Raw genomic sequence first — 16,770 nt, 5'->3', positions numbered from 1 at the left:
AGTCATTTAAAGAAGCAATTATTTTAGAAGAACACGGTATGGAAATTAGACTTTTCATATTCTAGCATAATCTAAAGTTATTTATATTTTATTATGCTTAGGCGCGCTTAACCCCCTGCTTAGGTGATTGAGTGCTAGAACGTCACTCGGCTGCCTAGCTCTGTTTAGTGCTTTCTAGAAAACTAAGTTAAACACTCCATCAATATGCTCGTGTAGGTGATTGTTGACATGTTTAGAGATTTACTTATGTGGAAATATGGATATGGAAGAAAGAAAGAACTGCGGTTTGCCCTTTGTTTAGTGACATTTACCTTCTATCTTTGATTGCTGGAGTTATGTCAAGCTGTACTACTTACTACTAGTTCTGCTCTAAACTAATAGTCCAGTTTAAGAACTTGTTCAATGTTGAGGGATGTGTTACTGCAAGTGCTGACCTTCAACCGATTTGGGTCCTTTTTCACTTGAAGACACCCTTTTCTCACTCAATTAACATTAAGAACTTTTCATACCGGCGGAGTATCAATTAAGAGTTCTGAGAATATTTTATTCTTATCAGTGTATGGACAGCTATCTCTCGAGCACAGGTTTAGGTTCGGCCTCAATGGGAAAATAAAATGGAGCACCTAACAAGATACTATTTCAGCAATCGAGTCACAGGTTCCAATATCAATAGGTTGATTGTTTCGCTCCTGTATCTTCCAAAAGGAAAAAAAATATAGCAATCCTTATGAACTAATTGTTCTACACTTCTTACTTGGTGTAGCTTGTTACATTCAGTAGTTCCTCATATAAAATTATTGACTCTAGAGATATAGTATCTTTCCGTGGCACCGGTACTAAGTACTCTATGGTTCGCTTCTTGAATTGGGGCCTCGCAATCACTATTTTATCTCATGCCTTTCTTCGTTCATGGTTCGATATTCTGGTGTCCAGGCTAAATACTCCTGGGTGACCGATAGCGAAGTAGTACCGTGAGGGAAGGTTCTTTTCTTTCCGTCGAACTTGACTCTGCTCGGGGAGCAAGACTAGATGACATTCTTTTATGTGAATTACTTCTTTCCCTGGAACTTGACTCTGCTCATGGAGCCAAGATGCATTTATCTTTTCTTTTATAGCATAGATCATTTGCACATAATTTTAGAAGTTAGATTTGAGCATCACCATGTGAAATGCTTCGTGTGAACTTTTCTACTTTGATGCACTGTTTGCGGTTTCTTTTTGTTGGCATGAACTTAAGGCATCTTCTTGTTTGCATGACCTTTGCTAATGCAATTGGTTTTAACGATTATCATCCATGCAGTTTTCGCATCAGATAATATGGATGAACATGTTCTTCCAAGTGATTCTGATTTGCAGTTGTCCTCATCTACATTAGAAGGAAATTTCAATTATGTATCCATGTTAGCTGAGAATACTTTATACCAGCCGCATATCGATAAAACAGAAGATTATGATGGCTATTCTGTTCCTCAATGGATTGGATACCAGCAAATGGCTCCCTACTACGTTGAGTATCTTGCGGGAAATGCTATTTCTGACATACAAGGAGAATTATTGTATAACAACACTGGAATCGGATGCAGTTTTACACCTGTGGAGTCTTTCCACAGCATGGATGCCCATCAGGTAGAGCCGCAGAGGTGTCGAATCATATGCTTGATTGCCATATCATGAATCTTCACTTAGATTTATTTTGTGCATGATGAATGATTGTGTGTGAATACGAGTTAAGGTGAGAAGCATAAGAAGGGATCTGGATCCTTCATCACTTTTAATCTCAACCCCACCTGATGAATTGCGCTTATCACGGGAATTGATCCGGTGCATCTCGGTGCACCGCATTAGTGTTGATCTTCAATTAGGATTTATCCAAGGGTGGAGATCCTTCTTACCCTTCTCACCATGACTTCCATTCTCATTGGAACGCAACCCTTTTGTGCATTTTATCCAACATGATGTCATATATTTGCAACCTCACGTCTACTAGAACTTGATATGGATACATAAGATTCCATCTATAATCTCAAATATGTAAAATAGAATATTCAAATGAAGAAGTGCCCACGAACAAATTTATATATGGGCACACAAGTACTGCATCTTACAGGTAAACCATTTGCGGGTGCAACATAAGGAGTGCCCGTGAACAATTTTATAGATACACGACATGAAATATGCTATCAGGTCACTCAAAAATCAAGTTCCTTCCACTATAATGTTGCACATGAAGATCTATCTTTTTGTTCTGTTTTCTTACTGATTATTGCATTAATATCCTATTTAGCTATTTTATTATACTTGACAGAAGCAAGGGCCGGATGAAGGCCTAGATAACGCTGCTCAAAACCAGCCAAACATGTCAGCCTCGACCTCGGGTATCTTAACCAAATCACGCAAGACATATTTGAGACAGAAGGCCTCGGATACAGACCGTGTAAGTCTAACTTCCTAACCAGAAATCCATATCATGTTGGCCATATTAAGATCACATCTAGTTACACACCACATCTAGAATACCATTTTGTTTTTACTTACTGATCATCTTTGCCATGTCCAAAGAAAGTTGCAAGTTTGTTTTGGTACAACATGCAAGCCTCTTGCACAAATGCATACAGTTTGTTAGCTTGCTTGTTTATCATTTCAGCGTCGCAGAACAAGGATTGCAGCAGCACTGGATGCATTGGAGGATTTGCTTCCAGAGTCTAAAGAGGTAATATGCATAGTCATAAGACAGACATACATACATACATACATACATACATACATATATATATATATATATATATATATATATATACATATGTGTGTGTGTGTGCGTGTGTGTCCTGCAGTTTACCAATAAAAATGTTTCATGATAATTCGATCTCAGATAACAGGACAATTTACTAGGGTATAAGCCTATTATTTTACGCTAGTAAACAGCCTCAAAATCTGTGAACGAAATCATATTTTGAGCATCAAAATAAAACCTAATTCTCAAAACAGACCTATGTTTTATTAATATAACCTCAAAATAAAACCTAATTCTCTTCTAAAAAATCAAATAAACCTCCCTCTTTACATTTTATTCTTTAACTTTTATTTATTGTATTTTATGCTATTTAAACTTTCACTTTACTGTCCTCAAAATATTATTGTTATACGGTTTCTTTATTTTGGTTGATTTGTGTAATTTATTAAATATTGATGATAAAGAAATAATATAGAAAAGGTCTAAAATAAAAATTTGGAAACTACATAAACTTTTTCTTTTGGTCATTTATTCTGTTCTTACTTGACCAGTTCTGTCATACCATACGATGAACAGTTATCCTGTCCGGATGCCAAACGCACCCTTGAGGATTAATCAAAGTTTCTTCGAAGTCCGTTGCATTTTGTCAAATGCAATCCAATTCACTTAATCTAGTTGGTCCATTTCTGCAGGGAAATAAAACAAATATAGTTGATGATTGCATAGACTATATAAAGTGTTTGCAGCTTCACCTGAAGGTAAGTTTCACATCCTGCTGTTGTCTGCACATGATATGCAACTTAACTACTTACCTACTTGTTTCTTTTTATGCTCAACCAAAGCATACTTCATACATGATTGGCATAAATATTCTAAAACAGCGGTTTAATAAAATCTTTATACCTTGTATTATTGCAAAAACTTTTAGGGCCTACTTGTTTGCAGCTTAATGAGCATAATGAGACTCACAGCTTATTCGGTCAGCTATACATGACTATTTGGTAGTGGCTTAATGAAATGGAAAGTGGCTTATTCAGTTAGCTTTTAGGAGGGAGCTTATTGCAGAAAGCTAAATTTAATCCAAACCTCCCAATTAAAAAACACGCTCGTTCAATCTATGAAAATACTCTCCCAAACAAAAACCTTCCCAATATATACAGACAGATTAATCCACACAGCCAGCTTTATCTATACATTACTCAATAGAAAACCAACCAAATAGTCCCTTATATCATGATGGCTATAGATGTATAGATGAGCTTTAGAAGAAGTCTGGTTTCTGTACTTGATTGGCTGTTGAGTTTTGAAGTTTACAAATTTTGCTTATAAATCCTAAGCTCTCTAAGTGATTAGAAGAATCCCATGGTGCAGGAACTGAGTCAGAACCGACTGGGAGGTGAACCAACTTCTAATCACTTAGCGTACCTTGAGGTACGTCCCACAATGGTTTGCTTGATGAATGCTTTTTTTGAAGTATATAATATTTATAAATGGAAAATACTCATGCACACTTCTCACTTTTGACTTCCTGGAAGGCTGCGGTCGTTGGGCCAACGACCCTTTGTTTTGATGAATGCTTACATGGAAGACATAATTGATGGACCAAATCATTCCAACTTCTGTATAAGCATTTATTAACCGTAAGAGTACATTTGTAATTTCATTTTGATTAGATGTCGGTTCAGTCCATTCACTTCAGTTAGATGTTTGTTTGTTAGAGTTTCTCATATAAATAGAGGGTTTATTCATGCATTTGTAATAAATCAAAGAAATACAAAATCAAAGAATTTTCTGTTTATATTATAAACTCTAACAAACTAACACCCACCTAACCAAAGTGAACTGACATCTAACCAAAATGAATTTACAAATATACCCTTACAATTCATAGCATTTTTAACATGGATTTCCATGAATGTCGATTATGTGTTCCAGTTTCATCGTTGGTGAGTTCGATTTACAGGGATATGGGCATTACCTTGTTCATGAAAACACAGCTAGTGGACCGCTGCAAGACATGATGGCAAAATTATTGGATGGGAACCCATCTGCAGCAACCAAACTGCTAGAGAGTAGAGGTCTTTTCATGATGCCTAATGCTCCTAATTGACCATCTGGTAAACAACTGAGACGCCTTACTAGCAAATTTGTTCATGAGCTCTAATACCCTTTACTTTTATGCACGTATTTCTTAGTTTTATTAGCAAACAATATGCTTAGAGATAGTCGTGGTTATAGAACCAAACTAAGGCAAGATTTCAGTGGATTGGTATTATATTTAAACCCCGTTTTGCCATTCGTTTAGTCATCAGTAACATGCCTTTCTGGTCAATTGTAAAACAGTGTTATGATACTCGATGCTGAGCTCGACTAGAGTAGCTCCAGTCAGGTTGTTGGGTATTTTTCCTGATATGTTAGATATAAGAATAAGTGGAGCCCTAGATTAATCTCCAAAAGAGCCCTTGAGGAGAGAAGAGAGGTTCCGACATATATCGAGGAGAATGGTCTAAATCTAACCGATATGAGACTCCAACATGCCCCCTCCGATGCAGACTAGATTGTCGCAGAGTGTCAAGAGGGTGCTAGACGAGTTCAAATTGCTCCAGAGCGTTCCTCAGAGTGGTAGATCTTTAGCTCTGATACTATTTGAAAACAGAACCATATATTACTTTTTAACAGATCCCTTTAGGAGATAAAGGAGGTTCCAACTTATATTTAGGAGAAATTCTCCTAGTTAACTGACGTGGGAATCCAACACGCCCCCTCCAATGCAGACTAGATTGTTCCAAAGTGTTGAGAGGGGGCCAGACGAGTTCATAATTCCCTAGAATATCAAGTTAATGGTAGACCTTGGCTCTGATAGCATGTGAGAGTATGTGGAAGCCTGTATTACTTACCAAAAGAGCCCTTCAGGAGATAAGAGAGGTTAGAACATATATTAAGGAGAAATGGTCTAAACCTAACCGAACGTCCCCTCCAATGCAGACCAGATTGTCCCAGAGTGTTGAGAGGGGGCTAGACGAGTTCAAATTGCCCTAGAATGTCAACTCAGTGGTAGCCCTTGGCTCTAATACCATGTGAGAAGATAAATGATTCAAGTCTAGTCGATGTGAGACTCCAACAGTAATAAAAAACACTTGAAAGGTCATAAGGACACTATAATTTGGCTTTATTGTCCTTTGAACCGGCTTTTATCGAGTTGATTCTAGTATATAGATACACCCATGCTCGTTTGTTGAGCCGGTCGGACTTAAACGAGCTAGTGAAACCGGATTCCCGGATAAGGCCGATTCGCTTGCAGTTTTATGTCAAACAAATGGAATCAAGAGAGTGTTTGTGGTGATGGTGGTAAGGTCATCTAATCTTAGCAGCAGCAGAAGTAGAATAGAGGACCACAAACAAAAAGAGAGGACAAAAAAAAGTACTAAGAAAGACAATTTTGTTTGCATCCCCTCCCCTTGCCTTTGCCCACTATTCCAACAAAGGGTCAATATAATCTTTTTGAGGCATTTATTCCATTTTTGACATTGCCCCCAACCCCTCCCCACCTGCCTTTTAACCCTTTTATTTTCATGTAAACAACAGTAATATCTGCATACATCTTACCTTTTGACATTTTTTATGTGTGAGATTTACTGAATTAATTTGGTTTTTATGAAAATAAACATTTTTTATTAAAAAAACACTATTTTGTTTTAAGAGCAGTTGAGTTATGCAGAAACCGACTCAAATACGGGTAAGCGTTTATCAAGTCATATTACGTCACCGGATGAATATGGTGAGGACCAAAAATCTTACCCGGTAAGAGCAAGACAAGGACCAAAAGTCTTATCCGGTAAGTGACGGCGATGGCTCTTACCACGGTAAGCGCTTACCGGGTAAATTGTTGCATACGATGTCGTTTTTGTGGATTAAAATTTTACCCGGTAAGTAAATAATAGTGTTTAATTTTACCGGTAAGCACTTATCGGGTGAGTGTTTGGTAAATGGCTCCGTAGTTTGGGATTTACATCCTACCTCTAGACCCTATATGTGTGGGATTTACCGAACTAATTCGGTTTTTATAAAAATACATATTTTTCTTTGAAAAATCACTATTTTGTTTAAGATCGGTTGAGGTATGCAGAAGCTGATCCGGATATGGGATATCCATGGTTTAACGAATTAGTTTGGTATTTACATCCTATCCCCAGACACTATATATGTGTGGAATTTACTGAATCAATTTGGTTTTTATAAAAATTTACTATTTTGTTTAAGATCAGTTGAGATATGCAGAAAATGACCTAAATACAGCATATCCATAATTTAACGCGTTTGGGATTTATATCTTACCTCTACACGTTATCTGTGTGTGGGATTTATTGAATTAGTTTTTTATTTATTTATAAAAATATGATAGTACAGTAAGAAAATACGGCACCACTATTGTTCCCTGTAGTGAATAGTTTAAACCCCTTTTAGTGTTACTAATACGTTTGTCTAACTGTTAACTTTAAGATCTTTAAAATCAGTTCAAATATATACAAACTGATCCAGATAGATACGGGATGTACACAACCATAAAAAAAATCAGTATTTTTTTTACATTATTTAAAAAATAGTTGTAAACATAAAATGGAAAAATCAGATGTTACATGTGGTTACCAAACAAAGCCAAAGAATCTATGTTTTATTCGGTTTGAAATTTCATTTTTTTAAAGAATATTTTAATTAAATCTATGATCTTCCAATCTACTAAAGAAAAATTAGTCAACATGTATTAAGCGGAAAAAAAAGAGGGAACATAATCACTTTCTTTCAATGCCTTGGGGATTCGAGAGTGTCGGTTGGAGGGCCATTGCTCAACGGGACAAATAGTCACGGTCCTACAACAGTGGGCTAACTCCAAAAACCCTTCCTTAATTCATATTGCAAATTCCAACTTGCAAATTCCAACTTGCATGCAAGAAGTCAAAATTGCGTACGATTTCACGAATTTAATAGATTGATTTTGATGTTTGAAAACACGATGAATATTATTCAATTTATGCATGTTTAAAATCACCATGAAAAACCCAGAAACAACATTATTATTAGGGCAAATTGTATGAAAAAATAACATATAACGTACTTTCAAAACTTTCGTTTTGGTACCTAAAATGTAAAGTTCTAAACATTTAAGTACATGAGTAACCGGTTGAAGCATTAACCGGTTACCAAGCTGATGCGGCGAGTAATGTGGTATCCAACTCATTATTATTTGTTGAACCATTAACCGGATACCACATCAACATGATAACCGGTTAATGCTTCAACCGGTGATCCGGGTACCTAAATGTCTAAAACTTTACATCTTGGGTACTAAAATAGAAGTTTTGAAAGTACATTATTCAAAATATGAATTACGTTACTTTTTCATGCAATTCGCTCTTATTATTAAACGGAAACTTAAAATTATTCAAGGAAATTACAACATCTCCAATAGATTTTTTTAAACAGAGAAAATAAAGATTTTTTAAAATAATTTTCTTCTAAGAGATTCTCAAAATGGAGAACACATGAGAGATGATGTCAAATTCTCCAAATTTAGAGAAGCCCCAAAAAATTATTAACATGAAAAGAGAAACAATTTTTATTATATTTTCACCATTAAAAAATCTTGATGTTAAATTTTTACACCCCAATTTTCATTAGGGTCGTAATGTTACTTCACGACTTAAAAGTAGGTATGGCAACGGGGCGGGTTTTGTAATCCCCGGCCCCGGTTTTTAGTAACAACCCAGGTCCCGCCGGGTATGGGGATTAACATCTCGTCTCTGGTCAAACCCCATGAAGAATATCCCTTAGTTTGAGTCTACTGGGGCCCAGGACCCGTTTTAGCAGGGAATCCTCGTCCACGTTCGGGTCGGAGCAATTCACCATCCTTACTCAAAAACATATAAATAATCTATCACATCACAACAGAAGACTTACACATCATAATTTTTGCACTTAGACATAGAATGCGGATTCATACCACTTCAACTTAGAGAGAACCAATGCTACATGGCTTAGATTATGTGAACTTGGTTCCTACAACCTAGGTCTTACGTTCTCACATCATACCGTTACTCTTATTTCTCACTCTTGCCACATCCTGATATACACGCTAACGTTAGCTTTACGCTAAGTAGGTTCATGGTTTCGTCATTTCATTTATAAATCATCACAACAATGAAAATTGGAAATAAAATCATTTATATAATAAAACATTCATAAAAATCAATGCATTCAAACATCTCATGCAAATATCGTACGTTCAACTTGCCATCACACTAAAGATCTCATACGTCCATTTTATATGGTGGAGCTCTGCGGATCCTACCATTTCTAGTCAACTCAGAGGTTCTTGCAGGCATATGTCTTGACTAACGTCCCATAATGCAGTCTCAGAGGTAACCTTTCTGATATATGTACTGACAATCAATCATCATATGCGATTTCCCGCCATCCTCTATTGGTAACCCGGATAATGAGCCCCAAACTTATAACCACATCACATCTTTCTGATTTAATCATTCATTCATATGCAGTATGCAATTCGTACGGTATTATATAAATATAACATGCTCGTAAATATGTCATATCATATACGATGCCTAGCATCACTAGCATGCAAAACGAGTTTATCAAATCACCTGCAAATAAACATCACAATCATACTCGAAAAACAATTACGTACACGTGTATCTCACATCCAAAAGTCATCTCGATTAAACGTAGGTTTACCCATTACTTGATACCTCAAGCTCTTATGTATACAGAGGTTGTTTGTTTACCTCTTAATGGTTCTGTTAAAAGGCAAGCTCTGAATTATTAAGAGGTGAATCTTGTTTGACAAAAAAAAAAGTCAGCCTCTTGATTGTTTTAAAACCACCTGAATAATTTTGTATCATGGGTCTTCCTTAACCATTCAGTGCCCTAATCTCATTGTAAACAATTACCAAACAATTATATTTCATTTTGCATTATAGTATGAAAGGCTTTTAATCATTCTGCACCAAATCATTCAACAACTGTCAAACAACCCCTATAGTCTATTTACTTTAAAGACCATATCAAACTGCATGATTTTAGGGTGTTACATAAATGTTTACAAGAGATAAATGATATTCTGTTATATGCATAATATTTTTACTGTAATTTTCAAAATACAAATGAATATAATTTCTTTTGATATTTTGGATTTTGATTACCTATTTTATAACTGTTTTAGAGAATCTGTTGCTCTTATGCTTCTAGATAGAGTTGTATGAACTTGGTTTTTGTGCATATTAGTCTCCTTATGTATAAATTTATTATATGTTTGTAAGATTCGCGCATTCATAATGAATAAGGCAATAGGGCATGGTATATTTGTGAATTGACAATTAAAAAAGTACCACATGTTAAATATAAAGTAAGGAATATTACTCGTGTCCCACGCTCAACGATTTTCAGTTATGTCGTTTTAATGTGAGTGCAACTACTTGTTCTACACTGGTGTAAAATGAGATTAGTGAGCTTATTTTAAGTGACGTGGGTGTTCTTAAAATGTCAGTCCCAGATGGATAAAAATGACGATTTTGACCTCTTTACAAGTCATAATTTCTTTGTGATAACAGCAGTGTTCGGGCCAGTTTTCACGCATCTCGACTAACTTCATGAGGCTCTGAATAACAGCCAAAAAAAATTCTCAGTGGCCTTGGAGGGACTCGAACCGATGACATATTGGTAGTAGTCTCAAAGGTCGGGAATTTATTGCTAGTGATCTAACCCCTCAAAATTATGGGTTTGTGTTGGGGCATTTTGCTAGTTTGTGCTTAGTGCTTAGGGCGTGAAATGATGTAAAGAAACTGGTAAAGATATGATATCACAACTTGTTCAAAAATACCGTAATAAAAGGAGCTGAAATAACCACAAGGGTGGTGCCTGACTGGTTTGAGCTTGGCTCTAAAGGTCAAAAGTATCTAGAGGTCCCAGGTTCAAATCCAATGAGAAATAAAAATCCCCCTGTGGCCACGGAGGTTCAAATGCGGTGACTCCGGGCTATCTGCAAAGCAGATGGTCGTCATGGGATTAGTTGGCTCACATAGCGGGTTGAATACCCAGGTTAATAAAAAAAAAGGAGCTGAAATAACCATGTTATACTCCCAGGAAAAACTCGAACAACCGTCATCAAAAGGGTACTTGTACACAACTCAAGCCATTATTCTTTAAACGAGTATACGATGTTACAAAATTTCTATACAAAATAAAGGTAATATGAACTCTAATCGACTTCACCTTCACTTACTTTGATTCCTTATCCTTTTCCGACCTCGTGCCTAATGTTCACCAAAGATGTATAAAGCAGTACTTAAGCTTGAAGTCTGGTCGGTTCATGGTTTTATGTATGTTGTGTCTAACAGACCGAACATGATTTAAAAAGACATGAAAGCATGCAAACTGTCGGTTAAATTAAGCATACATACATATGAGATCTCATAATTGCCACTAACACGCGTTGTGGAAAGTATCTGTCATTCCCACCATTTGTCCGCCAATCATACTCTCAAGTACAGAGGTGGCTCATCATCACTAGTTTGGTCCTACTTGCGGTTTCCCGCCATAAGCTACCATTCAACGTTTAGAAACACCTTCCACAAGCTCATCAATTTCACAATATTTGCACAACTATCAGTGCAATACAGGTAAAACTAACATTTTATTATAACAGATACACTGCTGCCATAAAATATATTATTATGAATTTCCATGCATATAAACATGTTAGTTTCAGACAATGTAAATGACATTTGCATGAAAAAATATACGTTCAAAATGCATATATATATATATATATATATATATATGACTATTATTTGGAAAAAATTACGTGTATATTTTAGTACATACTATTGTTGTGATGCTGACGCGATATTAGAGATGGCCAAAAACCCGGTGGCGAACACAGTAGCAAAAAAGAGGAGGAAGGGACCCCAGTCAAAAACTCAAAAAAAAAAAAATCCTAGGTTAAAATTTAGGTTTTACACGATTTACCTTTCACTTCCCCCCATCATATTTTCCCATGTGCCCCCAACCCCAATCGAAACTGTTACTCTAACCAAAAAATCTATTGAAATCAATAAAAAAAACCAAAAAATTATTCGAAATCGACAAAAATCTCTCGAAATCAACCAAAAAACTTTAAGAATCCCTCGAAACGTTGTAGTTAGGTTAAAAATACATCGGACGATTTTACGGACTTTTAGTCTACCTTAAAGGTGACCCCAGTAGACCAAAATCCTGGATCCGCCACTGCAAAAACCGGTCCTACACCGAAACAGTAAACAATCCGGACCGGTCTCGTCGAAAATACTAAGGCCTGGTTAGGGGTACTTGTAACCGGTTACGGTAACCGGTCTCATTCCTGGTCCCGGGGCGAGCCCAAACCGGTCCTATATTAAAAAACATTTTCTTTTTTATATTTTGTTTTTCTTTTTGATAATTTTTTTAAAATACTTTGATGTTATTTTAATACACTTTAAAAAATCTAACTAGGTCAATCAAATACACTTAAAAAATACGTTTTATTATAATTTTATAATTGATTTTCAATCAAATACACTTAAAAATATGTTTTATTGTATATTTGTAATTAATTTTCAATCAAATACACTTAGAAAGTTAGAAATACATTTAAAAATACATATACATATATATATTTTTTGAAAAAGTCGGACTGGTCCGGGCCTTGTTTTTGGATGAAAACCATAACTAGTCTTTAATCAGCGGTCCCAAACCAGTCCCAAACGGTCCCGGGCCGAGACGGTCCTAAGTCGGTCCCGATCCTTCGCCGATCGCAGTTGAGACGGACCCATTTGGCCATCTCTAGTGACATAGATAAATACTGACATATTTTAGTATATCCCATCCAATTGCTTCTAAAAGACTGTCTTTTCTCGTTTTAGAAGATCCAACCACAACATAACCAGTAATAGAACATGAACCGAAGAAAGCAAAAAAGAACAGTTCAGGATACAGGAGGCTCCTCGGTCCACACACACAGAATACAAGACTAACGCCGACAGTTTATAATAATAAATTCATCATGATTCTATATTAATTTAAATATTATTAATTCCTCTACTTTTATATCTAATTTTAAAATATTAAAACCACCAAAAAAATATTATAATTTATATTAACTTCAATATTAAAATCTAATTAAAAAAAATTAAAGTGTGGGGCATGTTGCTATACAATGGTCAAGCTTTTTCCTATGTGCTACATTATAATTATAATTATAGTGAAAAATAAAATATAATTATAAATATTATTTTAAATTACTAACAACTTTATAAAAACAAGATAAATGGCAAATAAAATTTAAAATAATTAATAATAATAAAATTATAAGAAAGTTACAACTTGCAATTTTTTTATTTAAAATTTGATATTAAAAAAGAAATATTTGTAATGGTTATGGAATTTTCTGTGAAAGTGTTATTTAGCTGATTGAATTATAAAAAATATCAGATTAGACCAAATTATTTAGCTAATTGATCTATAAAAAGCATCAAATTAGACCAAATTTGCCTAAAAATGAGGTCGAAAATGCGATTCTATTCTATTTTAAATTTTAAAATCATTAAACAAAAACCAATCTGAATTTTAAATGTATTTCTTTGACAGACTTGTACAGTAGATTAAAATTTTGGACACGTACAACTTAATTTATCACGTGCAGAAAATCATCTGATCCAATTTAAACCGACCGATCATAATCGGATCAGATCAGATCCAAATTTCAACATTCAAGTCTGATCGGTTGGTTCTTGTAGCATCCAATAAAATCGAACCGAACCGATCCAATGCGTAACCAATATTAACATCCAACAGATGGAACCGATCCGATCCAATAATCCATTGGATTTGGATCGGATCGGATCAGATCAGATGTCCAATGTTAATTGGATCGCATCAGATGACAAAATCGAATATCCAATCGGATGATTGGATCAAATCAAATCCACCTAAATCCATTAGATTTCAACCGATAAACACCCCTACTCTCCCACTACGAATCTACCACACATCATGTGTAGTCCGGCCTCGTCTCGCTTCCTCGATCGTACCCCTACCTTCATGTATTTTATATATTATTTTAGTATTCAAATAAAATAAAATAAAATAAAAATAAATTTTATTTTATTTTATTTTATAAAATAAAAATGAAGAAAAAGTATAAAATAGTTATTGGCTTCTTCAACAACTATAAAGTTAATGATTTGACCCTCTTCATTGACAAACATAAACAAATCAACTTTGTGCATATATTTATTTATATACACACCCACAAACACGCATGCATATATATTCATTTAATATGTTTAATTATTATATCTGATATTTGATAAATTAAAGAAAAAGTTAAATAAATTTTTATATATTACCGAGGGACAGTTTACCAAATATTTATCTGGTAAGTGTTTATCGGTAAAGTTTAACGTTATCATTTACTTACCGGATAAGATTTCAATCCATCAAAATGGCATCGTATGCAACAATTTAATGGGTAAGTGTTAAACGTGATAAGAATCGTCTCCATCACTTACCGGGTAAGACTCTTGGTCCTTGCATTCGCTCTTAACGAATAAGATTCTTGGTCTTTACCATATTCTCCGGTAAGGTAATGTGACTTAATAAACATTTACATGAGTAAGCGTTTGGTAAATGGCCCCTGAATACTTTTCTTGACTACTAATTATTTCACACATATTAACATAAAGAGTTAGAGGGGTTGTTTATTAAACACCTTACTTTGGTAAGCATTTACCAGTTGAATTAACTTACTAGATGAACATAACACGGTTCAAAAATCTTACCTGGTAAGAGGAAGAGAAAGATCAAGAGTCTTACATGATAAGTGAGTGTGATGACTCTTACTTTATAAGCATTTATCTGGTTTTAAACGCTTACTATCAATCCGTTTTGATGGTCGGATACCTTATAAGGTAAACGAGAGTGATGACATTTGACAGTAAACACTTATCTAGTAAACATTCAGTAAACACCCCCTTTGCATTTTGACTCATATAAAAATTAACTTTGTTACATGTTTGGTTTTAATTAGTTGAATATTTGATAATATAACAAGTTGGATAATTGACTTTGGGTCATGTAAGACAAGGTTGGTTTCGTGAGACACAATTTTTACACTTAAAACTTCACAGCAAAACACTGTGAATGTAACCTTCACAATGTTTTTGCTATGAAGATTCGACATTTTTTTACCTTCACAACATTTTGTTGTGAAATTTCAGGTGTAAAAAGCGTGTCTCACGAAAACAGTCTTGTCTCACGTGAACCTAACCCTGAATATTATGTATGTGGTATAATAAGATATAAAAGTATAAATTTAACTAATTACTAAAATAATTAATATACATAAAAAATAATATAGCTATAATATATGTAAATATAAATTTAACAAATTTACTTAAACTAATTAGCATACACAAAATATATTATAAAATAAATGATAAATTAATAAATATATGTCAAATATATATAAGTACTGTAATTTAGCATTCACCGGTTGAAGACAGTTAGCGTTATCTGATGAATAGAGTAATTCAAGAGCTAAACTTTAGCATTTTCAATTATAAATGGTTCTATTATACAAACCATCTCTAATGAGAAGGTAAGAAGGAAATATTCACATGTGAATAATAATAATAATAAAATTTATTTCAAATTGAATGTGTAAACTTATATGACTAATTTGGACGCCAATTCATATATACATCTTCACAGTATTTAACCTTTTTATTTAAACTTGTATAAATTATACATCATGAATACTCTAATAATATCATAAGGGTGATGTCTGATTGATTTGAGTTTGGACTCCAAATGTCAAAAGTGTCTGGACGTCTCAAGTTCGAATCCAAGAAGAAATAAAAATCTCCTTGTGGCCACGAAGGTTCAAATGCGGTGACTCTGGATTACCCGTAAAACGGGTGGTTATTCTGTGATTAATTAGCTCGTATAACAGATTGGATATCCAGGTCAATAAAAAAATAATAGTAATATCAGATATTTTTTTTAAAAAAAATTGGTTTTTATGATAAAAATAAAATACCCTATATTTTGCCGGCAGCCTTTGGCTACATTTTATAAGGAGAATGATTAGAGATAAAGTTGTGATGAAAGCCAAGGACTCATTTCTCATCACATAATCATTTCTTTCATCATTCATAATTTTTATTATTATTTTATTTAATAAAATTATTTATTTTTATAGCATTTTAAATTAATTTGTTAAACAAATATATTAAAATAAAGATTTTAAAGTTTTATGCTATAACAATTATACTAAAATGTTAAAACCCGTCAATATACTGCCAGTAGACGTACCGACAGTCGTATTGGTGTAAAGTAGGTGTTCAAGTTAACGGGAATTATTTCTACAGATTTTGACTTTTGATACTGTATTTTTAGAAAAATTATACAGTAGAGATCCTCTAATTTCTTCAAAATAGCTAAACAAAAGTCAAACCTTAAAAAAAAATTAACTCATCAGTTTCTTTATTTTGAGCATGCAGTTATTAATTCTAGTACTAAAATATTACAAGCTAATATATATTTCTCCATCGAAAAATTTGTTTCTCGAACAAGTTGTCATCGTCGAGAAAATTTGTCAGAAACCCGTATTTTGAGCGGATTTTTCAAACGGGTTTTCAACAGAAATTTCCTTTTGAACCCCCTTTATTTTGTAGTTTTTTTTTCTTGGGAGTGAACAAAGAAAAATATTCATCGAGTGTCTTGAAAAATACCAAATATATATATATATATATGGTTGGGTTTACGTGAGAGTTGAGACCAATTTGTTTTCATGAGATCCGTGAGATCACTTTTTTACATTTGAAGCTTCACAGCAAAACGTTGTGAAAGTAAAAAAAAAAAGTCGAACCTTCACAGCAAGAACAATGTGAAGGTTACATTCATAGCGTTTGACTGTGAAGTTTCAAGTGTAAAAAAATAATCTCACG

The 16,770-nt window shown here is 34.2% G+C and overlaps 1 protein-coding gene across 1 annotated transcript; it reads left to right on the top strand.

Annotated features, from left to right (window-relative positions):
• Positions 1-1,491: 1,491 nt before the first annotated feature.
• Positions 1,492-4,841, top strand: LOC112517815 (transcription factor bHLH69-like). The gene is made up of 6 exons (XM_025125188.1): positions 1,492-1,626; positions 2,306-2,434; positions 2,645-2,710; positions 3,424-3,489; positions 4,103-4,162; positions 4,695-4,841. Exons 1-6 carry the CDS (start codon positions 1,492-1,494, stop codon positions 4,839-4,841), a joined length of 603 nt encoding a protein of 200 aa, XP_024980956.1.
• The last annotated feature ends 11,929 nt before the right edge of the window (positions 4,842-16,770 follow it).

This window comes from Cynara cardunculus (genome assembly GCF_001531365.2).
Source record: "Cynara cardunculus var. scolymus isolate 2C chromosome LG 9, CcrdV1, whole genome shotgun sequence".
Lineage (NCBI taxonomy): Eukaryota > Viridiplantae > Streptophyta > Magnoliopsida > Asterales > Asteraceae > Cynara > Cynara cardunculus.
Note: the sequence above shows the minus strand (reverse complement) of the source record. Positions and strands in the feature narration are given on the sequence as shown.